The sequence below is a fragment of the Haliotis rubra genome, unplaced genomic scaffold (genome assembly GCF_003918875.1).
Source record: "Haliotis rubra isolate DU_JTF1 unplaced genomic scaffold, ASM391887v1 Scf608, whole genome shotgun sequence".
NCBI lineage: Eukaryota > Metazoa > Mollusca > Gastropoda > Lepetellida > Haliotidae > Haliotis > Haliotis rubra.
The window spans coordinates 386151-404637 of NW_025767311.1; the positions used below are offsets into that span (position 1 = coordinate 386151).

The 18487-nt window shown below is 39.4% G+C and overlaps 1 protein-coding gene across 2 annotated transcripts in view; it reads right to left on the minus strand.

Moving 5' to 3' along the window:
- Positions 1 to 2229: 2229 nt before the first annotated feature.
- LOC124255749 (baculoviral IAP repeat-containing protein 7-A-like) overlaps positions 2230 to 18487 on the minus strand; it is a 29603-nt gene continuing 13345 nt past the window's right edge. For both annotated transcript variants that reach the window (XM_046689654.1, XM_046689653.1), the window contains exons 2-8: positions 9168 to 10859; positions 8667 to 8830; positions 8490 to 8532; positions 8042 to 8200; positions 6433 to 6597; positions 5187 to 5240; positions 2230 to 2891 (exon numbers count right to left, since the gene is read on the minus strand). In XM_046689654.1, the coding sequence (XP_046545610.1) occupies positions 2695 to 2891; positions 5187 to 5240; positions 6433 to 6597; positions 8042 to 8200; positions 8490 to 8532; positions 8667 to 8830; positions 9168 to 10008 (1623 nt within the window). In that variant the 5' untranslated portion in view covers positions 10009 to 10859 and the 3' untranslated portion in view covers positions 2230 to 2694. The remainder of the gene's footprint in view (positions 2892 to 5186; positions 5241 to 6432; positions 6598 to 8041; positions 8201 to 8489; positions 8533 to 8666; positions 8831 to 9167; positions 10860 to 18487) is intronic.

Genomic DNA, 18487 nt, shown 5'->3' on the forward strand with positions numbered 1-18487 from the left:
TATAGTATCCGGGCCGATATATGTTCAATGTTCTGTCTCGTAATATCTTAGCGGGAACTACCTGGTCACACACTGCACGCACACGCGAGAAGCGCACGAAGGAACGGGAACGAACGAACACAGAGAAGCGCTTTGGTTCCCAAATTCCATCACTTTACCACCTTCCAGGGGCGTAGCTATAATTATAAAAAAGCCCGGGCTTTCACATTATTGCTGCTAAAAAAGTTCGGCAAGTCCTCAATACTATGTAACTTTGCAACCTATGGGGCTTAAACGAAAAATTGGCTGTTTCAACTTTCGGATATTTTACTTAAAAGATCGGCAACTTTACTATTTAAAAACAAGTCATCAGAATAAAAACAGTGAAGCGAAAGGGACAAAATGAAATTTATAACAAATGTAGCAACAGATCAAATACTACTGGGGAGTCTAACTACTTTCATAATATGACCTCAATGATACTATGGAAATGTGCAACAAGGGAGGTAACTCAAAAAGAAACGTGATATTTAATTCAGTTTCAATGAGCCAATGGTGTTTGAAAAGCAGGTTACTAATTAGTACTGTATATAGGCAAGTCTAAACAGTACCCCTCACTCATTAGCTCTATACCCACAAATGACTAACCATTACACTCATCACCAAACACACAGTTCATCATAACTGCAGACGCTACTTTCAGTGAATCCAAATAATACAGAAAGACTTGTAACTGAGCATAATAGGCTGCCATGTGTCTACCAAGCTTCCAGCAAACCTGGTCATGCTGGTACAGATAAAACCCAAGGTAATGTTGTGAAGTGTATATGTGTGTTGCAAGCTATCACATCTGTGACCCACTCCTCTACAATGCACTCCAATCACCTATCTGGAAAGATAAAACAAGTATTTATTGAAATTCAGTTGAAACTAAAAAGTAAAGACGTTTTGATTTGATCCTTTTCACAAATTATGAGCAGAACAATGATAATACAACACTATGACATGGAGTGTTACTGATAAAAAACGTCTTGTTTTTCTACACACGGTAGCTTTCATATTAAATATATATTCACATGCCAACTCATTTAGTGTGTTGCATAAATATACCATAATACTCCTCGCTATGATCATATCCAACAACAAATACCTTGGACTCCAAATTTTGAAATAATGCACATAAATTAATAAAAGGCTGCAGAAACTATATCACTTCAAAGGAGAATGTTACACAAGTTTAACTTCACTGAATGTTTGAAAAGCATGCTCAGAGGTTTTGTGAAAATTCTTAAAAATGCTCAAGATTCGAAGCTTACACTCAACATCCTCCTTAGGATTTTTCCACATAACAAACGGGAAAAGCCACAACAAAAAAAACAAAAACACAAAAAAAGCTTTACCTGATGTTAAGGTGTCCAGTAGTCCCTTGGTGAAATTACTTCTGTTAATGCCTCTTTGATGTTTAAGGGTTAAATATCTCCCCAGCAACTGGTTGTAAGACGGTAAATACCAGAGTGTCAAGGTGTGCCCCAGACAATATGAATGACCTTCTGGTTGATTATCAAAAGCCGCCGTTATATAGCTGGAACATTGCGGAATACGACGTTATATAATTGGTGAAATTCTTACATGTTTGTCAGATTCAAGTAGTGCATGAAGAGTTCATGGTAAGCAGACAGAAGACAGGTCTGAAATAAGCAGGGTCAGGTTGGGGACAACATTGAGAGGATACCAGAGTGAACCTAGATCAAGCCAGCATAATATCTCATAAACCCTAGGAAAATGCAATAAACAATTGAACTTAAACAATGCTTGCACAGGTCTTCCCTGATTCGGAACATGCCAGAGAAGTGGAAAAATATATTACATTTTATATATTTTTGAATCATGTAATAAAGGGTATTGTTGAGATCTTGAACAAGTTAAAAATTCTACCTGCATTATTACCTCATTAACTGTGAAGGTTGCATACAAAATGGGAAACAGGTTCATCTGAGCCTTTCACTTGGATGTTACGGAGCTATACACATTGGCTTGCTTCAAAAAGAGTTGACGTCAGACCACAAGCAGGAAGCAATGTCATAATAAAGCCTTTGAATGTTACGGAGCTATACACAGTGGCTTACTTCAAAAAGAGTTGATGTCAGACCAAAAGCAGGAAGCAGTTTCAATGAAGCCTTTTAATGCTACAGAGCTATACACAGTGGCTTGCTTCAAAAGAGTTGACCTCAGACCACAAGCAGGAGGCAGTTTCAATGAAGCCTTTTAATGCTACAGGTATATACACAGCAAAGCTATTAAGAACAGGAATAGAATTTGACAGACAGAGAATATCACCAATTATTACCATATTCTGTGTAACAGTGAGGTATGTCAACTTCCTTTATGATAAACAAGACAACAACAGGTTACTGATGTATACAACATATTACAAATGCTCTATTTAAAGTGTTTGTGTATTCACGTGAGCAGCAGCAATGTCAAACAGCTTGTGTACTGTGTAATGCACAAGGGCTGATATTGCCAAATTTAGCAAGAACAACATGTATGCTCACAACCGTTGTCAGTTCTGTCCTTTTACTCATAACTGACACTGGTTCTGACCATAATCATCTAGCAGCAATTGTATTGTGTTACAAGCCCTTGTTGAGTAATGTATATACAGAGTTGACCAAGCTTCACTATCACACAGAATATGGTCATTGTAGGCCTTCATCACGACATGAAGGTACGGACGGTGCCCCGGATGTTTGCCCTGCAAATGGGGCACTTCCTCAAGGCAGGGGCACATGTGGCACAGCAGACTAAGTGCCCGCACGGGAGGAACACTACGTTCACTTCTTCATCCATGCATATTTTGCATTGACGTTGTTCTTTCAATTGACGATTTTCCTCCATGAGCGATTGTGAATCTGCAACAAAGATGGTTCTTAGAAAATACATTGCATTTTCACATCTTAAGACAATGACTATACACACGAACAGGAGTCATCACAACATGACTAATTCCCTGGGTGCTACAAAATGCAAAAGAAAAATCATCTGATATTTCAGCAAGTCAAACAAAAGTGATATGTTCAGAAGTTTGACAGCATTCCTATCTTATCTGTCTTTCTGCAAACAAAAAAAGTTTCTGAGATATCAAAACAATGTTATGGAAACTGGTTATTCTGTGCGTACTGGAGAAATCCAGCAGTCCTAGATTTATGCCCTTGAAAATCATATCCTGATAATTAAGTCAAACTTGTTGCCATGAAAATGTTAAAAAAGGAAATTCTAAAATCCCTATCAAGCAAAAGCACAAGTTGCCAACCTGGTCTTTTGCATGTGCAAAATTTCATGAAAGAATACCTATAAGTACATATGTTATGCAGACAAAATATTACAGATGAACAGACAGACATGAATGGACAGGTGGACAGAAAAATGAAATAATGAGTAATGAAATCCACAAAAGTTCAGTGTCTCAATATAACTCACTGATCAAGTTATCCACCTAAATAGGAATTACATTGAATATTGATTTCTTTTAGTGTTTGATTGCAATTAAACATCTCTTTATGACCTGACTGCCACATTGAAGACAGTATTCAGTCTAGGCCTATTTAAGATCATATTAACACCAAATATTACCCTACAGTAAATACCCTTCTGCCACCTTCTCTCCATTCATAATGCAGAGTTTTATCTCATAATTTTGGATATATATTTCTAGCCTCTATGAGGGGCTGTGGGGTAGCCTAGTGGTTAAAGCATTCGCTTGTCGTGCCAAATAACCGTGTTCGATTCCCCACATGGGTATATGATATTGCTAGAATATTGCTTAAAACAGCATAAAACTAAACTCACTCAATCACTCACGGCTTTAAAAACTGTCAACACTTCCTGATGTTAGCCATGTGAATTGTAAGCAGATATAACCTGGTGCTTAAATCAACAGCATATTTTGAGGAAGTACACAGAGGGAGTGTTACATATCTGATTTCTACAGTTAACCAGCCATGATTAGATCAAGTTAATACAAGTATCAGTGTACATTGGGACTGCCTGTTGGACCACAACTTCCTTGTCACACAACTCATAGGAAACTGAATCCTGTCGGTTTATGGTGGGATTTTCTATATGTTCTTCCTGGTTGCCTTTGCACATATATGTTCTTCCTGGTTGCCTTTGCACATAATATGAGCCGTGGGGTAGCCTAGTGGCCTAGCTCGTCACTCCTACGGCCTGGGTTAGATTCCCCACATGGGTACAATGTGTGAAGCTCATTTCTGGTGTCCCCACCATGATATTGCTGGAATATCGCTAAAAGTGGCGTAAAACCATACTCACTCAACTCACTCACTTTGCACAGATATGGGAAGAAGATTGTAAGCACCATGAGCAAACCACCAACTACACTCGTATGTAGTTAAGTATAATATAAAACCATTATCGACTGCTAAGTTTTCTGGAGTCTTCAGAGATGATGGTTTTAAGCTCAACATGCTTATTTGAATAATGGTGGCATCACTAACCCATGCCAACATCATCTCACATTCAAACAGAACCATACATAAATACTACAAATGCACACACAGTGGTGACTCTGTAACCAAGTTTAGTCAAATTGGGTTGATATCTATACAAATCCATTGTACAAGTGTTCCACTGACCTCAATATCGTCAAGTCAAACACAAAGGAAATGAAAATGTAGAGACAATGACCGCACAGCATATTTAAAGATGATATGAATTATACTTCCTGGAAGTAACTTGTTACATGTGTCCTCCTATAATTTAACTTCAAATCAAAATGTTTTGAACAAAATCATATACTTCAACATTTACTTTGAGCGGCACAGATCTTTTGGAAATTCAAGAATCTTAGACAATAAAACATCCAACTGTAGTTGCCATATTTAATATTAATTGGTGATACCATTTATAACCGACTCAATCAGTCATTCACATCTGAAGATGTTACAAAAACATATGCCACCAAGGCCGCCAAACCTCTCTTCCATCTCCAGTGGCCCTTTCGGGCTTCTGAGGTGGCCGTGCTAAATTGAAAATAATACCTACAACTGTTAACTCTAATCATTTGCAATGGCCTTGGAACAACGGTGAAACTGCTCAGAATTTCCTGCCAGCATATTTGTTTCATATTATAGCTTCTACAGAATATATCTGTAAATTATAAAACATCTGTCTAGAGTGGTGCCTACCTTCATCACTGGAGTCGTCCATAGCTCTCTCCTCAGAGTCTTCTCCCTTCTCACCTGCAACATACACATCCGGTCAGGTACTGACAACATGGAGGACCTCACAGCAACTGAACTCTAGCAATGACAGACTATCTATAGTAACATGAAAGAATCATGTGTTCTTTTAACTTCTTTTGAGTAGTCACCTATGACGAAAATAGGTTTCACAGTGTTGCATAGCTATTGATAAGGACCTGTGTTAGCCGTTGACCGATGGTATGTACTTGCCTTGCGTTAGTTCATAACTGTAGTAATACACCCCAGGTAGAGGTGCATTCTCAAATGTAGTCATACACCCCAGGTAGTGGTGCATTCCCAACTGTAGCAATACACCCAAGGTACTGGTGCATTCTCAACTGTAGTCATACACTCCAGGTAGTGGTGCATTCCCAACTGTAGCAATACACCCAAGGTACTGGTGCATTCTCAACTGTAGTCATACACCCCAGGTAGTGGTGCATTCCCAACTGTATCAATACACCCCAGGTAGAGGTGCATTCTCAAATGTAGTCATACACCCCAGGTAGTGGTGCATTCACAACTGTAGTTACACACCCCAGGTAGAGGTGCATTCTCAACTGTAGTCATACACCCAAGGCAGAGGTGCATTCTCAACTGTAGTCATACACCCAAGGTAGAGGTGTATTCTCAACTGTAGTCATACACCCCAGGTAATGGCAGATTCCCAACTGTATCAATACACCCCAGGTAGTGGTGCATTCCCGAATGTAGCAATACACCCCAGGTACTGGTGCATTCACAACTGTAGCCATACACCCCAGGTTGAGGTGCATTCACAACTGTAGCAATACACCCCAGGTACTGGTGCATTCCCAACTGTAGGAATACACCCCAGGTACTGGTGCATTCCCAACTGTAGGAATACACCCCAGGTACTGGTGCATTCTCAACTGTAGTCATACACCCCAGGTAGAGGTGCATTCTCAACTGTAGTCATACACCCCAGGTAGTGGCAGATTCCCAACTGTATCAATACACCCCAGGTAGTGGTGCATTCACAACTGTAGCCATACACCCCAGGTAGAGGTGCATTCACAACTGTAGGAATACACCCCAGGTAGAGGTGCATTCACAACTGTAGCATCTGTTTTTGTCTTCTTAAGAGTGGGCAACACTCCCTGGGGACTTGGACCCTAGTTCATTCACAACTGTTGCAATACAACATGGTACTTAATATAATGTTTACCAATATCAAGATCTTTGTCTGCCATCTGTTTGTCTCCTTGAGAGCGGGCAACACTCCCTGCAGACTTGGAAGCTGTTTGTGCTGCCATATCCGTCGGAGCTGGGTCTGTGTCCGGCAGAGCAAATATGGCCTCCATCAGGTTCTCCACACTGGTGAAGTCATCACCTGTCACCAGAGAGAGAATTTAGAAAGATCTGCTTCTCACTCACATGACACCCTGATAAAGGCATTAGATAGCAAATGGGTATTATTATCAGGGCAACATTCACAAGTAGTGAGTGAGTTTAGGTTTACATCGCTTTTAGCAATATTCCTGCAATATCACAGCGGGGGACACCAGAAATGGGCTTTACAGATGAACCTGGCACAAGTTAGGGAGACAATTATACACACTGTGCCATTTATGACCCGCTCTTCCAAAACTTGTGACACTAGATATCTCCTACTGTCTGAGAACAAATAACCCTTTATGCCATCTTTCCCACAACATGTATGGTACAGCCACCAAAGTCTACTTAATATGTTTACAGCAGTTTGACACTTATATCATCAGTGTAAAGTCAAATAGACTCACACTTTACCACATGTCTGGCCTTTCCTGGCTCTTGCCAATGCACGTCACTCGGTCAAGTCCGAAGTCCGTCCTGTCACTTGTCAACTGCCCTCAGCACGTTTTTCTCACGCATGCGTCACCAAATATCACACAGTCACTTCCGTAAGTACGAGACTCAATACTGTAATCATAGTTATTTTCGCGTGGGATTAATTTTCAGCTTTTAGCGCAAAATGATTGTGCGCCAATAATCATACCAAGCGAAATATTCATGGAGAAGTCATGACAAATACTCAAGTAGGAACAACATGTAATTTTGTCTTTCAGTGGCATTTAGAAGTTGTACATTGATGTCCAAGATATTTTTATGGATTAAACTTCTTTTTAATTTCTCTCATGACGTTTCGAGACCATTCCAGGTCCCTTCATCAGGTAATTTGTCTATTCTCTCAGATAACAACATCAAAGTAATTATTCCCGGTCCATGTTTACAAATTACGTGATCAAACAATGTCAAGAACTCCAGATGTTCGCCTACCGGTTATTCCTTAACACAATGTAGCTTTGATCATTGCATGACTATCGGTTGTGAAAACGTTGTCATGAATACCATCACTCAGGCGTTTGAAATGCGCGAAAAAACAACTGCGCTAACAGGCCTTTTGTGAACTTTCCGCCAAAATTACACCCCGTGAAAATATATAACGATTACAGTAGTTAACAATCAGTTCACATCTTATCAGCAATCTGCTTCTTTTTGTACCAAGATATCCTTCTGATGACACAACAGATGATCAGCCTTATGATAAACAACACTAACATTTGAAAACCTTTGTGCTCCATGCATTTATAGTTGGTTATCGAATATCAAAATCCTATTGTCGCTGGAAAGCTATGTACCTGTCTCTTGTAGTCTGTCCTGCATGAACATGCATCAGCTTTTGCTGGACATTCAGGATCACCTTCCATCATCAGTAACTAACCACAAGTGTGGACATTGATGTTGACTGTCACCATGGAGACAAAACTGGAGTATATTACAATATGTGGCTTTACCTGTCTCCTGCAGTCTGTTCTGTATGGCTTTGGCCACTCTGTCTCGGGGAATGTCCATCTTCAGCACTGCCTGCACCATGGGACTGTCCATCCGGGCAGACAACTCTCGCGGGTCTAAGGTCCGCACAGCTGTGCTGCTGTCCATTTTATTGTCTCTGCCTGAGATAGCAAATGAGTACAGAGATATTAATAAGGGACAAAAGAGGGACATATGGAAAAGTGAACCAATATGTCTTCCACAGAGCCAAACATGATTGTTTGATCAGCATTCTCAAAGTTGCAGAGTCCACAGCCTCTTTTAGCTTGAAAACTATAACTATAAGAATCTACACCGAAACATCACTCTATGCAGTAAACAAGACGTTGTTTTCCATACAATATTATTCGTTAGAACCAAACCTATTCAGGAGGCTGCAAGTTATACCTATTCACAAACTGATGTTCCTACCTGTATTCGAGGCAGTGTTGTCCCCTGCAGAACCAGCTGATGGCTGAAACAGCGAATTCAGAAATATAAACCAGTGCATCTTAATCATATATCTCATGAAAGCACATACACCACAATCATCAACAAAAAGGACACATACATCACAACAAGAGGATAGGAATTAAAGATGAGACATACCTCTCGTCCACCTAGAGCTGTCTGGATGAAGCTCTCGCCCTTGACCTGTCGCACGTATGGACAGCGAGGAAACCATCTGGCATGCTCAGCCCAGGGGTCATCGCCTCGTTCCCAGGTGCGCAAACCACCATCACAGAAGAAGCATTTCACGCTGTCACCAAAACCTGTGAACATAAACATAAAATGTATTTCCAATAGCCTTTTCCCTGAAACTAAAGATGAAACAGCTAGCAATGTCTTGGCATCATGAGCATGGCTTACAAATTGGATTATCTCCACCTATGTCGACCCAAATATATCCATCCTAAAGAAGGTATCATATTATTGCAAGTTTGGTGGTAACTAAGTTTTACATTTTGGATAATGGAAAACCACAAATTGTTTTCGTTAATAACTTGTGACCTTGATCTTTGACCTTTTCATCACATTTATCTTTGAGGACCATACAAAAATCAAATCTACTGAAATTTATATCAGAAGTTTAAGCGCAAATAGACCTACCTGCATAAAAGAAGCCAGCCTTTGCCAACATCTCGGGAGTCTGTTCCTTTCCACTGGGCCAGTTTCGGAAGGAGCTGACTCGGGAAGCTTCCACTGCATATTGTGGATGTCTGGGACGATCAGTGACAATCCCCAAGCTGGCATCACTGACAACAGCAGCTGGCTGGGTCACGTTCATGAACTCAGATGATCTATTGGCAGATATGATAGACGCAGGGTCTGGGACATTTCCAACATTCAAACCCATGACAAATGGGCACATAGGAAAGTGTCTCCGATGTTCCTCCATTGGGACATCGTCCTCATCCCAGTTGCGAAGGATTCCTCTACAGAACACACATTGTACGCGATCAACGGTCCCTGTAAAGTAGAATCCAGCTCGGGCCAGATCTCTGGGGTCTGGGGTGTTCTGTCTTGGCCAGTTGGCATCAAAGCTGGAGAAACGGTTGGTTTCCTCCTTCATGGGTGCAAATTCCTCTCTGGTCGGAGTAGCTTCGGAATCATGTCCAAGCCCAAGTCCTCCAGCCGTCCCAATAGCCTGGCGACTCGTTTCTGCTGCACCAGAGTCTGTAGCAACAACAGGGAAGTTCGTCTGAGTTGATGTTGGCTGATTCTGCCTGAAGGTGGCGCTGGAAAAATCTGGATTGTCTTGGAGTTGATGAGAGATGTTGCTGCTGGTGATCGCTGTCGAGTTGGTGCCACAGAATTGTCTGTGGAGGGTGCTCAGGATCTCCTGATAGACAGCTGGTTCTGGGACATAGACTGGAACATTAACTCCAGCCAGGCCTTGACAAAAGCTACATGCTGGGCTCAGCTCTCTGTGTATTATCAACGGATCCATGTTCTTGTTCCAGTCTCCTTTAACCAGATCACAAGAAAAACATTTCACAACATCTTCATTCCCAGTGAAAATGAACCCAGCTCTGGCCAACCTGATTGGACTAGCACGGTCATTTGCCAACCAGTGTTCATATGTTTTAAGACGCGAGTGCCTCAAACCTCATGTCTTCACCTGGCGTGAAAGCAGGACCCCTGATGAGACGAGGGAAATAGTCTTGCTCTAACGACATTGCAATTGCCATCGCCAGTGTAGGTTATACTAAAATAGCTTTTTAGTTAACAATCATCAGTTGCAGTATATACTTCAACGCAGAACAGTCTTGACAATTTCAGCTTGTGTTGACTGACCAAAATATGATCCCTTCAGTCGAACCTTTCTATGTTTGCCACAAGTTCGGAGCAAATCTGTATTGGTAGCTGTTAAATTATGCTTATAACTCACAGCTTTCAATCGAACCTTACTATAATTGCCACAAGTACGATGCAAATCCGTACTGGTAGCTGTTAAATTAGGCTTATAAGTCAAAGGTATAAGTCGAACCTTACTATGTTTAGTACAACTATGCAAATCCGTACTGGTAGTTGTTGAATTAGGTTGATAATTCCAAGACAGCTGTGGCACAATGACCAAAGGGCCTATGCAAGTAATCCACTTGTGTCCATGGGTGTGCATACAGTTGCCATCTCAAGCAAATATATAAATGTAAAAAGTTTAGTAATTTATCCTTCGTGAAGTTCTAGGAAACTCTGACTTTTAGTGAAGTACCAAGGTAGTGCTTCTTCAGCAGTCAATAAAGTGTACCCTCTTCTAAGTCAGTGACTGAAAGGCTACATACAGCCGATGTTGATCATCTGTTAAAAATTAAAAACATGTTAAGCAAATTCATTTTGACCAACATGACATGGTCGTCTATCCAGTCATGATGTACCAGTGTATAAAATATAAGTAGTTTTAAAATGTGGCCTGTCCAAGGAATGACTGTCCAAACAAGTCATCAGAAGACGACAAATCCCCCCGGCCCAGTCCAACTTGATTTTTTGGACTAAGTCCAAATCGTTTCCATGGAAATCAGGAAAAGTATAAATGCCAAAACTCTGCAAATAGCAAAAGGCACCACTTCAAGATCTGTTTGATATATCTGCCAAGTCTTGAAGAAAGACATTGAAAATGGAAACTGAGGAAAATAAAAATGACAAAAATGATTACAGACGGACGGACGGACAGACAGACGAGGCATCGACTATATGCCCCCGCATTACATGCCAGGGGGATATAAAGTGACCAGTCCTGAACAAACACAGCCAGTCCCAAAAACTAAACCAATAAAAAATCAACAATTGTTGTTTTGATCACAATATGTATTATACACTCTCCAAAATTTCCAATTTCATATACTGTAGTTCCTCTAAACGGTGCCGGGGTCTCTAATAAGCACCAGTGGTACCTTTTTTTAAAAATGTATTCTCCCTTGATCCAAAAATAGATTTATTAAGGAATGGTCTATATAGTCATAACTTCCTGTCCTCCACATGGCACAGGCTGATGGATATTATGTAATCGTTACATTTGGAAGGTGTCTTAAGTTGGGATTCCTACAGGTGCCACACATCTCAGTCCCCGAAGCACAATAAGCACTGAGTCTCCAATAAGCGCCGGGCCTCTAATAAGCGCTGGGTCTAAAAGTCCCTTGAAAAATAAGCTCCCGGGCGTTTATTAGAGGAAATACAGTTTACATACAGAAATATGGAAGTAGCTTGAAAAGAGTTGGTCTAATTTGATGGATATGTGTCATATGTGATATAAGTTGATTTCTGAGACGAAGTTCAAACCTTGTTCAGTTTATTTTTTAAGATGTTTCCCCCCGACCAAAGGACGCCCTTACTTATTTAATAGACCGTCCTTCACAGAAATAGACCATCACAGATGGTGAAAGGGGCAATATTTTATACACTGGAACCGAGTAGCATCTGATGACCAATATCATTTTCTGTGGTACTTTCCAAAAATTATTTATCATGAATAAATACAAATGGATGCAAACTTTCATCCCAATCATAGTTTATGAAAAAACATTATAATTGTTCATGCAGGGATGGACAATGCACAAGGAAGGACCAGAACACAAGCTCAAATTGACCAGGGTTTTACAGGACGTTTGATTCCTGCGTATTTGATACAACAATTTTGTAAACGACTCTCAAAGTATTATCAAGTTTGATGCAAGTTTTATTCGTGGCCCTCACAATTCAGCTCAATAAAAGCGATTTGATAACCAAAAAATGATATTGTTCGATGATAGCTTGACTTTTACAGAGCTGTCAGATTGTTCCAGAGAACTCAGAGGAGACAGTAATCCTGGCTGTTTGAATTGAACAATGCTGTAGTTTCATTTGGTGGTGTGACATACACAGTTACATACTGAGAATGATCAACACAAAGAAACATTAAAATTTTCATGACTCCCAAATATTGAAAATGACTCCCAAAAATAGATATTGAGAGTCACCATGACTTCCATTTTAAAAGTCTGTATAAAACCCTGATTGACGCCATTCATGCGACTCTAGCAATCAGTGAAAAGAGCTAAAAATTAACACTGACATTTTCACACTGACCTACTACTTATTAGCTCATGAGGTTTCCTTACAGAATATCACTTAAGTACATCTGAATGTGTACATTTGATCTTCTGTGTTTAGCAATTGTCGTTTTCCAACTTATGTTTTACATAAGGTAATGACACCAAGGTAGGGAAACAATATTCCAACTTTTTGTCCAACCTTTGGTTGTCTAGTGCCATTTTAAAGGGGCACTCATCTTGAGATATTCATGCTTGGTGCCAACCATCTAATTACACTGAGTAGCTGCCAGGTGGTCAGGCCTCGACTGTGACAGACAGGGCCTGACCAGGCAGTTTGAGTTTAAGCTGACTTACCACTGATGACAGAGATATCATGTCACACGTATAGTAAGGTCTGTGACAGTTTCATGCATACAATCATTTATACAATCATATTCAAAGCATGAAATATACATAGTTGCTTTAGTGGCACAATACCATACAACCCTGTCGTAGTTTGCATCCAGTTAGCCTTAGTCATCTGATGTTTAACGCAGTGGTAAGCAAGGTAAGTGCATATTCTTATCTTCACAAACATATATCATTAACACATGTAGTTTCAAAACTTAAGTACACTTCACTTTAAATCACAACTAAACATCCATGGCAAATGTGATATATCTTCATTTCTCAAGACATTTCTGATGCTGTCTTGATCTTGAGGTCCAGTGAAGTAATTCAACTGTTTCAGGATCATTTCATTAAAAGGAGAATACTAGACAAATGCAATAATTTGCTGGATGAAAGATAAAGTCATCAGAAACATGTATGATTCTTTTTCTTTATCTTTACTGGAAGTTTGTCTTGCAAGATGTAAAATCGGATCGTTATTGATACGGTCAAACATCCATTTCAGAAATGACACCAGGAACATCTTTTATTGCATCAGAATCCATAGACACTGTTAAGTTGTGAGGTAAAATCAAAGAGGAAGCTATCAGAAACAGGCACATATGATGTCATGTCACGTGATACTCCCTCTGCTCATTAACTGTCGGGTGTTTCCATTATAGGCTGAAATATGAGCACAGTGTTTTTATCCATTGCAATTTTACAAACTTTTTGTTCCATTTTAATCATGGATGGTGACTTTAGAATACCCTTACCCATATGAAAAGTTTTGTTTTTTGTTAGTTTTCTCCTGTGAACATATACTGGCTAACGAACAGTTTTTGCCAAGCGAACAGTTATCACCAATACAACGCCGTAACAGTTATCGCGCAGTTCCCGACAATTACATTTCCGGTATTTTCCCCCAGGGTATTTGACAACAATAAGGGACAGCAAAAGAAAATTCTTCATGGCAAGTAACATAAGAGAAAAATTAAAGTGAAAGTTATGAACCCTATAATTTTTTTAAACTTAGTCGGGGGATGTTCCACGACCTATATAATATCAAGTTCAAGTTCACAAGTCATTAATTGATTCATTCCCTATCAATCTACTGTAAAAGAAACACTCAAATAGTCACACAATCAATTATTCGAGGTTACTGTATGATATAAATATATATTATTTCACGAATGGCATGAGAAATTCTGAATGGCGATAACTGTTACTGTTAGTTGTGAGAAAACTATTTATACTGCCATGATTCCCTTCCGTCGCCTTATATAAAAACATGACCGGTGGCAGTGAATGGGCTGGACACATCGGTGAATAGCTAATTAAGTATCATAATTCATTCTGTTTCATTAATTTAATGAACGGCACAGTAATTTTGTAAATACCGCTAAAATATGGCGATAACTGTTCGCTAGCCAGTATGTCAATTTTATGAAATAATGTAATATGTTCAAAAATATACAATACAAAACATAATTATTTTTTTCTATTTTCTTACTAACAACTGTATGTATAAAGTAATTAAAGTATTTGTAACAGCAATATTGTTGACCACGTTCAAAGAGGAATTTCAGAAAATATATTAATAGAAACTTCAGTAAAAAAACACAAAGTGTACCATTTTGAAGTTAGAACAAGAATGGTCAAGGAAGCCTCAAAATGCAACAAACAATTTCCATTTCATGTAACATTAAAACCTCTTTCGATTTTAACTTGACAACTTGTCAATTACTCGGCCTCGATGCAAACTGTTTTGAAGTGGCATGTTGACATGAACGTATCTATCCCGAAAATGACATAACGGTACCTTCATAATGTATTATAATGCATCTGAACTGGTATGTTTTTGGATTACTAAATATTAATAAATGGTTGAAATCAATGCAATACATACATGCTATTGCTGATAGGATATGAGGCGCTCCACATCGTTTTTCAGCACATGTTGAACTTTATTTATACCCATGCAAAGTAATATCGGGCATATCATTTCCGGTTCGTCGTATTCTGCTAAATAACTAAAGCCGTCACTATATATAATACATCTAAAAATTTCAATGTTATGTGCGATCTTCATATCTTATTACAGCTGTTTTTATCAAATGCCTTTATCTTCAAAATTGTCTGACATCGAGAAAATAATCTAAAATTACACTAAAGTTAAACTACATGGTGATAAAGTGACTTTTTCGGAAGTTATAAAAAGTCTTCCTCTTTTTTCGTGTAATCAAAATTTATGTAACAATAAGAATAAGTCTGCCTGCAATAGTGAGTGAGTGAGTTTAGTTTTACGCCACACTCAGCAAAATTCCAGCTATATGGCAGTGATCTGTAAATAATCAAGTCTGGACCAGACATCCCAGTGATCAACAACCTGAGCATCGATCTGCACAATTGGGAACCGATGACATGTGTTAAGCAAGTCAGCAGGCCTGACCACCCGATCCCGTTAGTTGCCTCTTACCTGCCTGCAATAATAAATGGAGCCAACACGAATGACCGATCAGCACAAACGGTAGCCATCACCAGAGATAACTCTGGGCTGCGCGATCGCGGGATACACACAATAGAAAATGGGTTCCCACACTTCACAAATTTACAGGGGGGAGTGGTTACGCAAAACAAGCGATTGTCCCGCATGATGTGATGTCCTGTGCGCGATATTTTGTTAAAAAATTGGAGAAAATCTAGTCTGGGCACTGTATCATGGAAACAGTTTCACTGCTTGCTTGTAAACATCCGGTCGTGTCAGTGTGCATAAGGGGAGCCAATGAAATGCAAGCTATGTGCCTTTTAACATCGTTATCCAATCACGCTTGTTGTTTCAAAATCAAAATCTGGCGATGTCACACGGATTACTTCGTTTTTTATTTATAGGGTACGGGAAATAAATTATTCAAAACACTCGTGCATGCGTGATTAATACCATTAATACAATGGTGGAAAAGAGGAAATCAGCTCGAATTACAGACTTTTTCGTGTGTAGCGGTGCAAGTAATGCTGTCGTCAATGAGAATTCACTCTCAATAGAAAATGAAGAAACTGTCAACGAAGTATGCACCGGGATGCCTCTCTGTCAGAAAGAAAATGGCAATGCCGCTGATCATGATAGTGCTACGAAGAAACGAAAGTTTGAACCGAAGTTTCAATCATCTTGGTTGAAAACTTACACTTGGCTGAAACTGAATGATAATTCCGACATGTTATGTGAACTTTGTGTCAAGTCGTGCAAGAATAATCCTTTCACTTCTGGGTGTAAAAATTTGAGAACATCGACACTCACACATCACATGGAATCAAATGACCATGTTCAGTCAGTGAAAGATCATGTTCTACATGCTAGTTTTGAACAAACATCCAACAATGTTGTCAGTAAAATTGAAGAGAGAGAAGCTGCCCTTGTTTGTGCCATGAGAACTATGTTTTACATTGTGAAACGAAATATTGCATTATGCAATTACCCTAGCATGCTTGCAATGCAAGAAGAAAATGGTGTGGACCTTGATGACTTGAAAGTCGGAGGTAATGCCACATACTCATCGATGGCAACTGCAATGGATTTTGTGGATACATTTGTTGATGTAATTTCAACAAAAATTGATGAAACAATTGCTGCAAGTCATTTTGTAACCATACTTATAGACGAAAGTACAGACATTTGTGTACAGAAAAAAAATGGTCATTTATTGCAAAACTGTGGATAAAGAACTCAACATGAAAACATTCTTCCTAGGTAATCTGAAATTAAGTGACATCAGTGTTACAGCAGAAGTTTTGTTCCATGAACTGACCACCTTTCTGCAGACCAGAGGAATATCTTGGTCTAAAGTAATTGGCTTTGGATCTGGTGGAGCTTCAATTATGACAGGGAAAAAGTCAGGTGTACCAACACGAATAAAGGCAGTCAACCCTTTCTGCTTATCTGTACATTGCATTGCCCACAGGCTAAACCTCTGCACTTCCAAAGCTGCAGATGATGTGAAGTACATGGAGGAAACTTTCCAGAAAACCCTCACAGACTTGTATTATTTCTTTAGCAAATCTACAGCTAGGACTGAGGAGCTGAAAAGCATACAGACAATTTTGGATTCTCCTTTGGTGACAATCAAGGAGGTGCATGAAATTCGATGGATATCATGTTATAACTCCATCAGTGCAGTGTACAAATCACTTAGGGCACTCGTCACCTATTTCAAGAAACACAGAAAGGACAGTTCCAGGACAGAGTCTCTCTACTTGAAGTTGACAGACTTCACCTTCATAGTGACCTCTACATGATGATGGACATCATTCCACAACTAGCAGAACTCAGCATGGTGTTCCAAAAGGAAGACCTGGATATTGCAGCAATGCATCCAGCCATTGATGGTGTTTATGCAGCTATTGAAACAGCAAAGTCGGGCAAGAGTTACTACCAACAGCTTCTTAATATGTCTCACACTAAGGTGAAGGATGGAAAAATGACAGTGAATGGAATCAGTGTGTCAAACAGCACTGAGGGGAAAACTGTTAAGGCTGCCAAAGAAGAGTTTGTAAAAAGCAGAGACGATTTCTTCATCTTTTGACTTTAGAAGAGCTGTTACTGTGTGGAAATCAAAGAGATCGACGACTAGTATACAGGAAGTAATCATGTACTGTGTACACCAGTAAATAAATTGTTACTAGTATTACAGTTTGACTATGCCCTCCCTCCTTTGGTTGAATCCTAGATTTATCTCTGCATCACAGGCATGGAATGGGCGCACTTTCTTTTGCATTTGGATCCTACTAACATGTATTGTGACGCTTGGCAGAGCTGATTTCATAATAACTCTGTTAAGTATTGCTGTTATTGTTTATGAAGATTGTTTATTTGTGGGATAAGTGCACATTTAGGACGCACTGCAGCTTTTATTTTATGCCATTTTCCAACTTGTAAAGGTCACAAGGGCCTGCAAATATTTGAAACTGCCAGCCAGATATAATAACAACCAGCGCTGGGCCTTCGAGTCTGCGGTTATTTCAAACGCTGCATCAAGGTAAAACTTGATCCCCCCTAAATTCTAACGATGACGAAAAATGTCTTTGAGTGGCATCTTTAGAAGTAGGATATGTCTTTCAGTATGTTCAGAATCAATTAAAGAAACATTTTAAAACTCATCCTTATCAGATGAGGAATGTATATACGCATTTGGTATGATTTGACTAGAATGAAATTTAAGGGGGAATACGGGCGGAAGTCTTTCAACAATCAACACATGGACATTTCCACAGAAAATTCTATTTGACTTGTTGGGAGTTCTTGAACAATAGTGTAATGGTACTTTTTAACAGAAAAATAGTCATTGTACTTATTGCTAATGAGTGAAAAGTGTACATACTGATACATTGTGAATTTATAATATTTCAGCGATTCTTCGGGATATTGCCAAATATTATTTACTGAAATACTAAACACGAACTAAATTTGCAAAAGGATATATACTCAGACCTCGTTCACGTTGTACCGCTGCATTCATGGTATCATGGCAAACG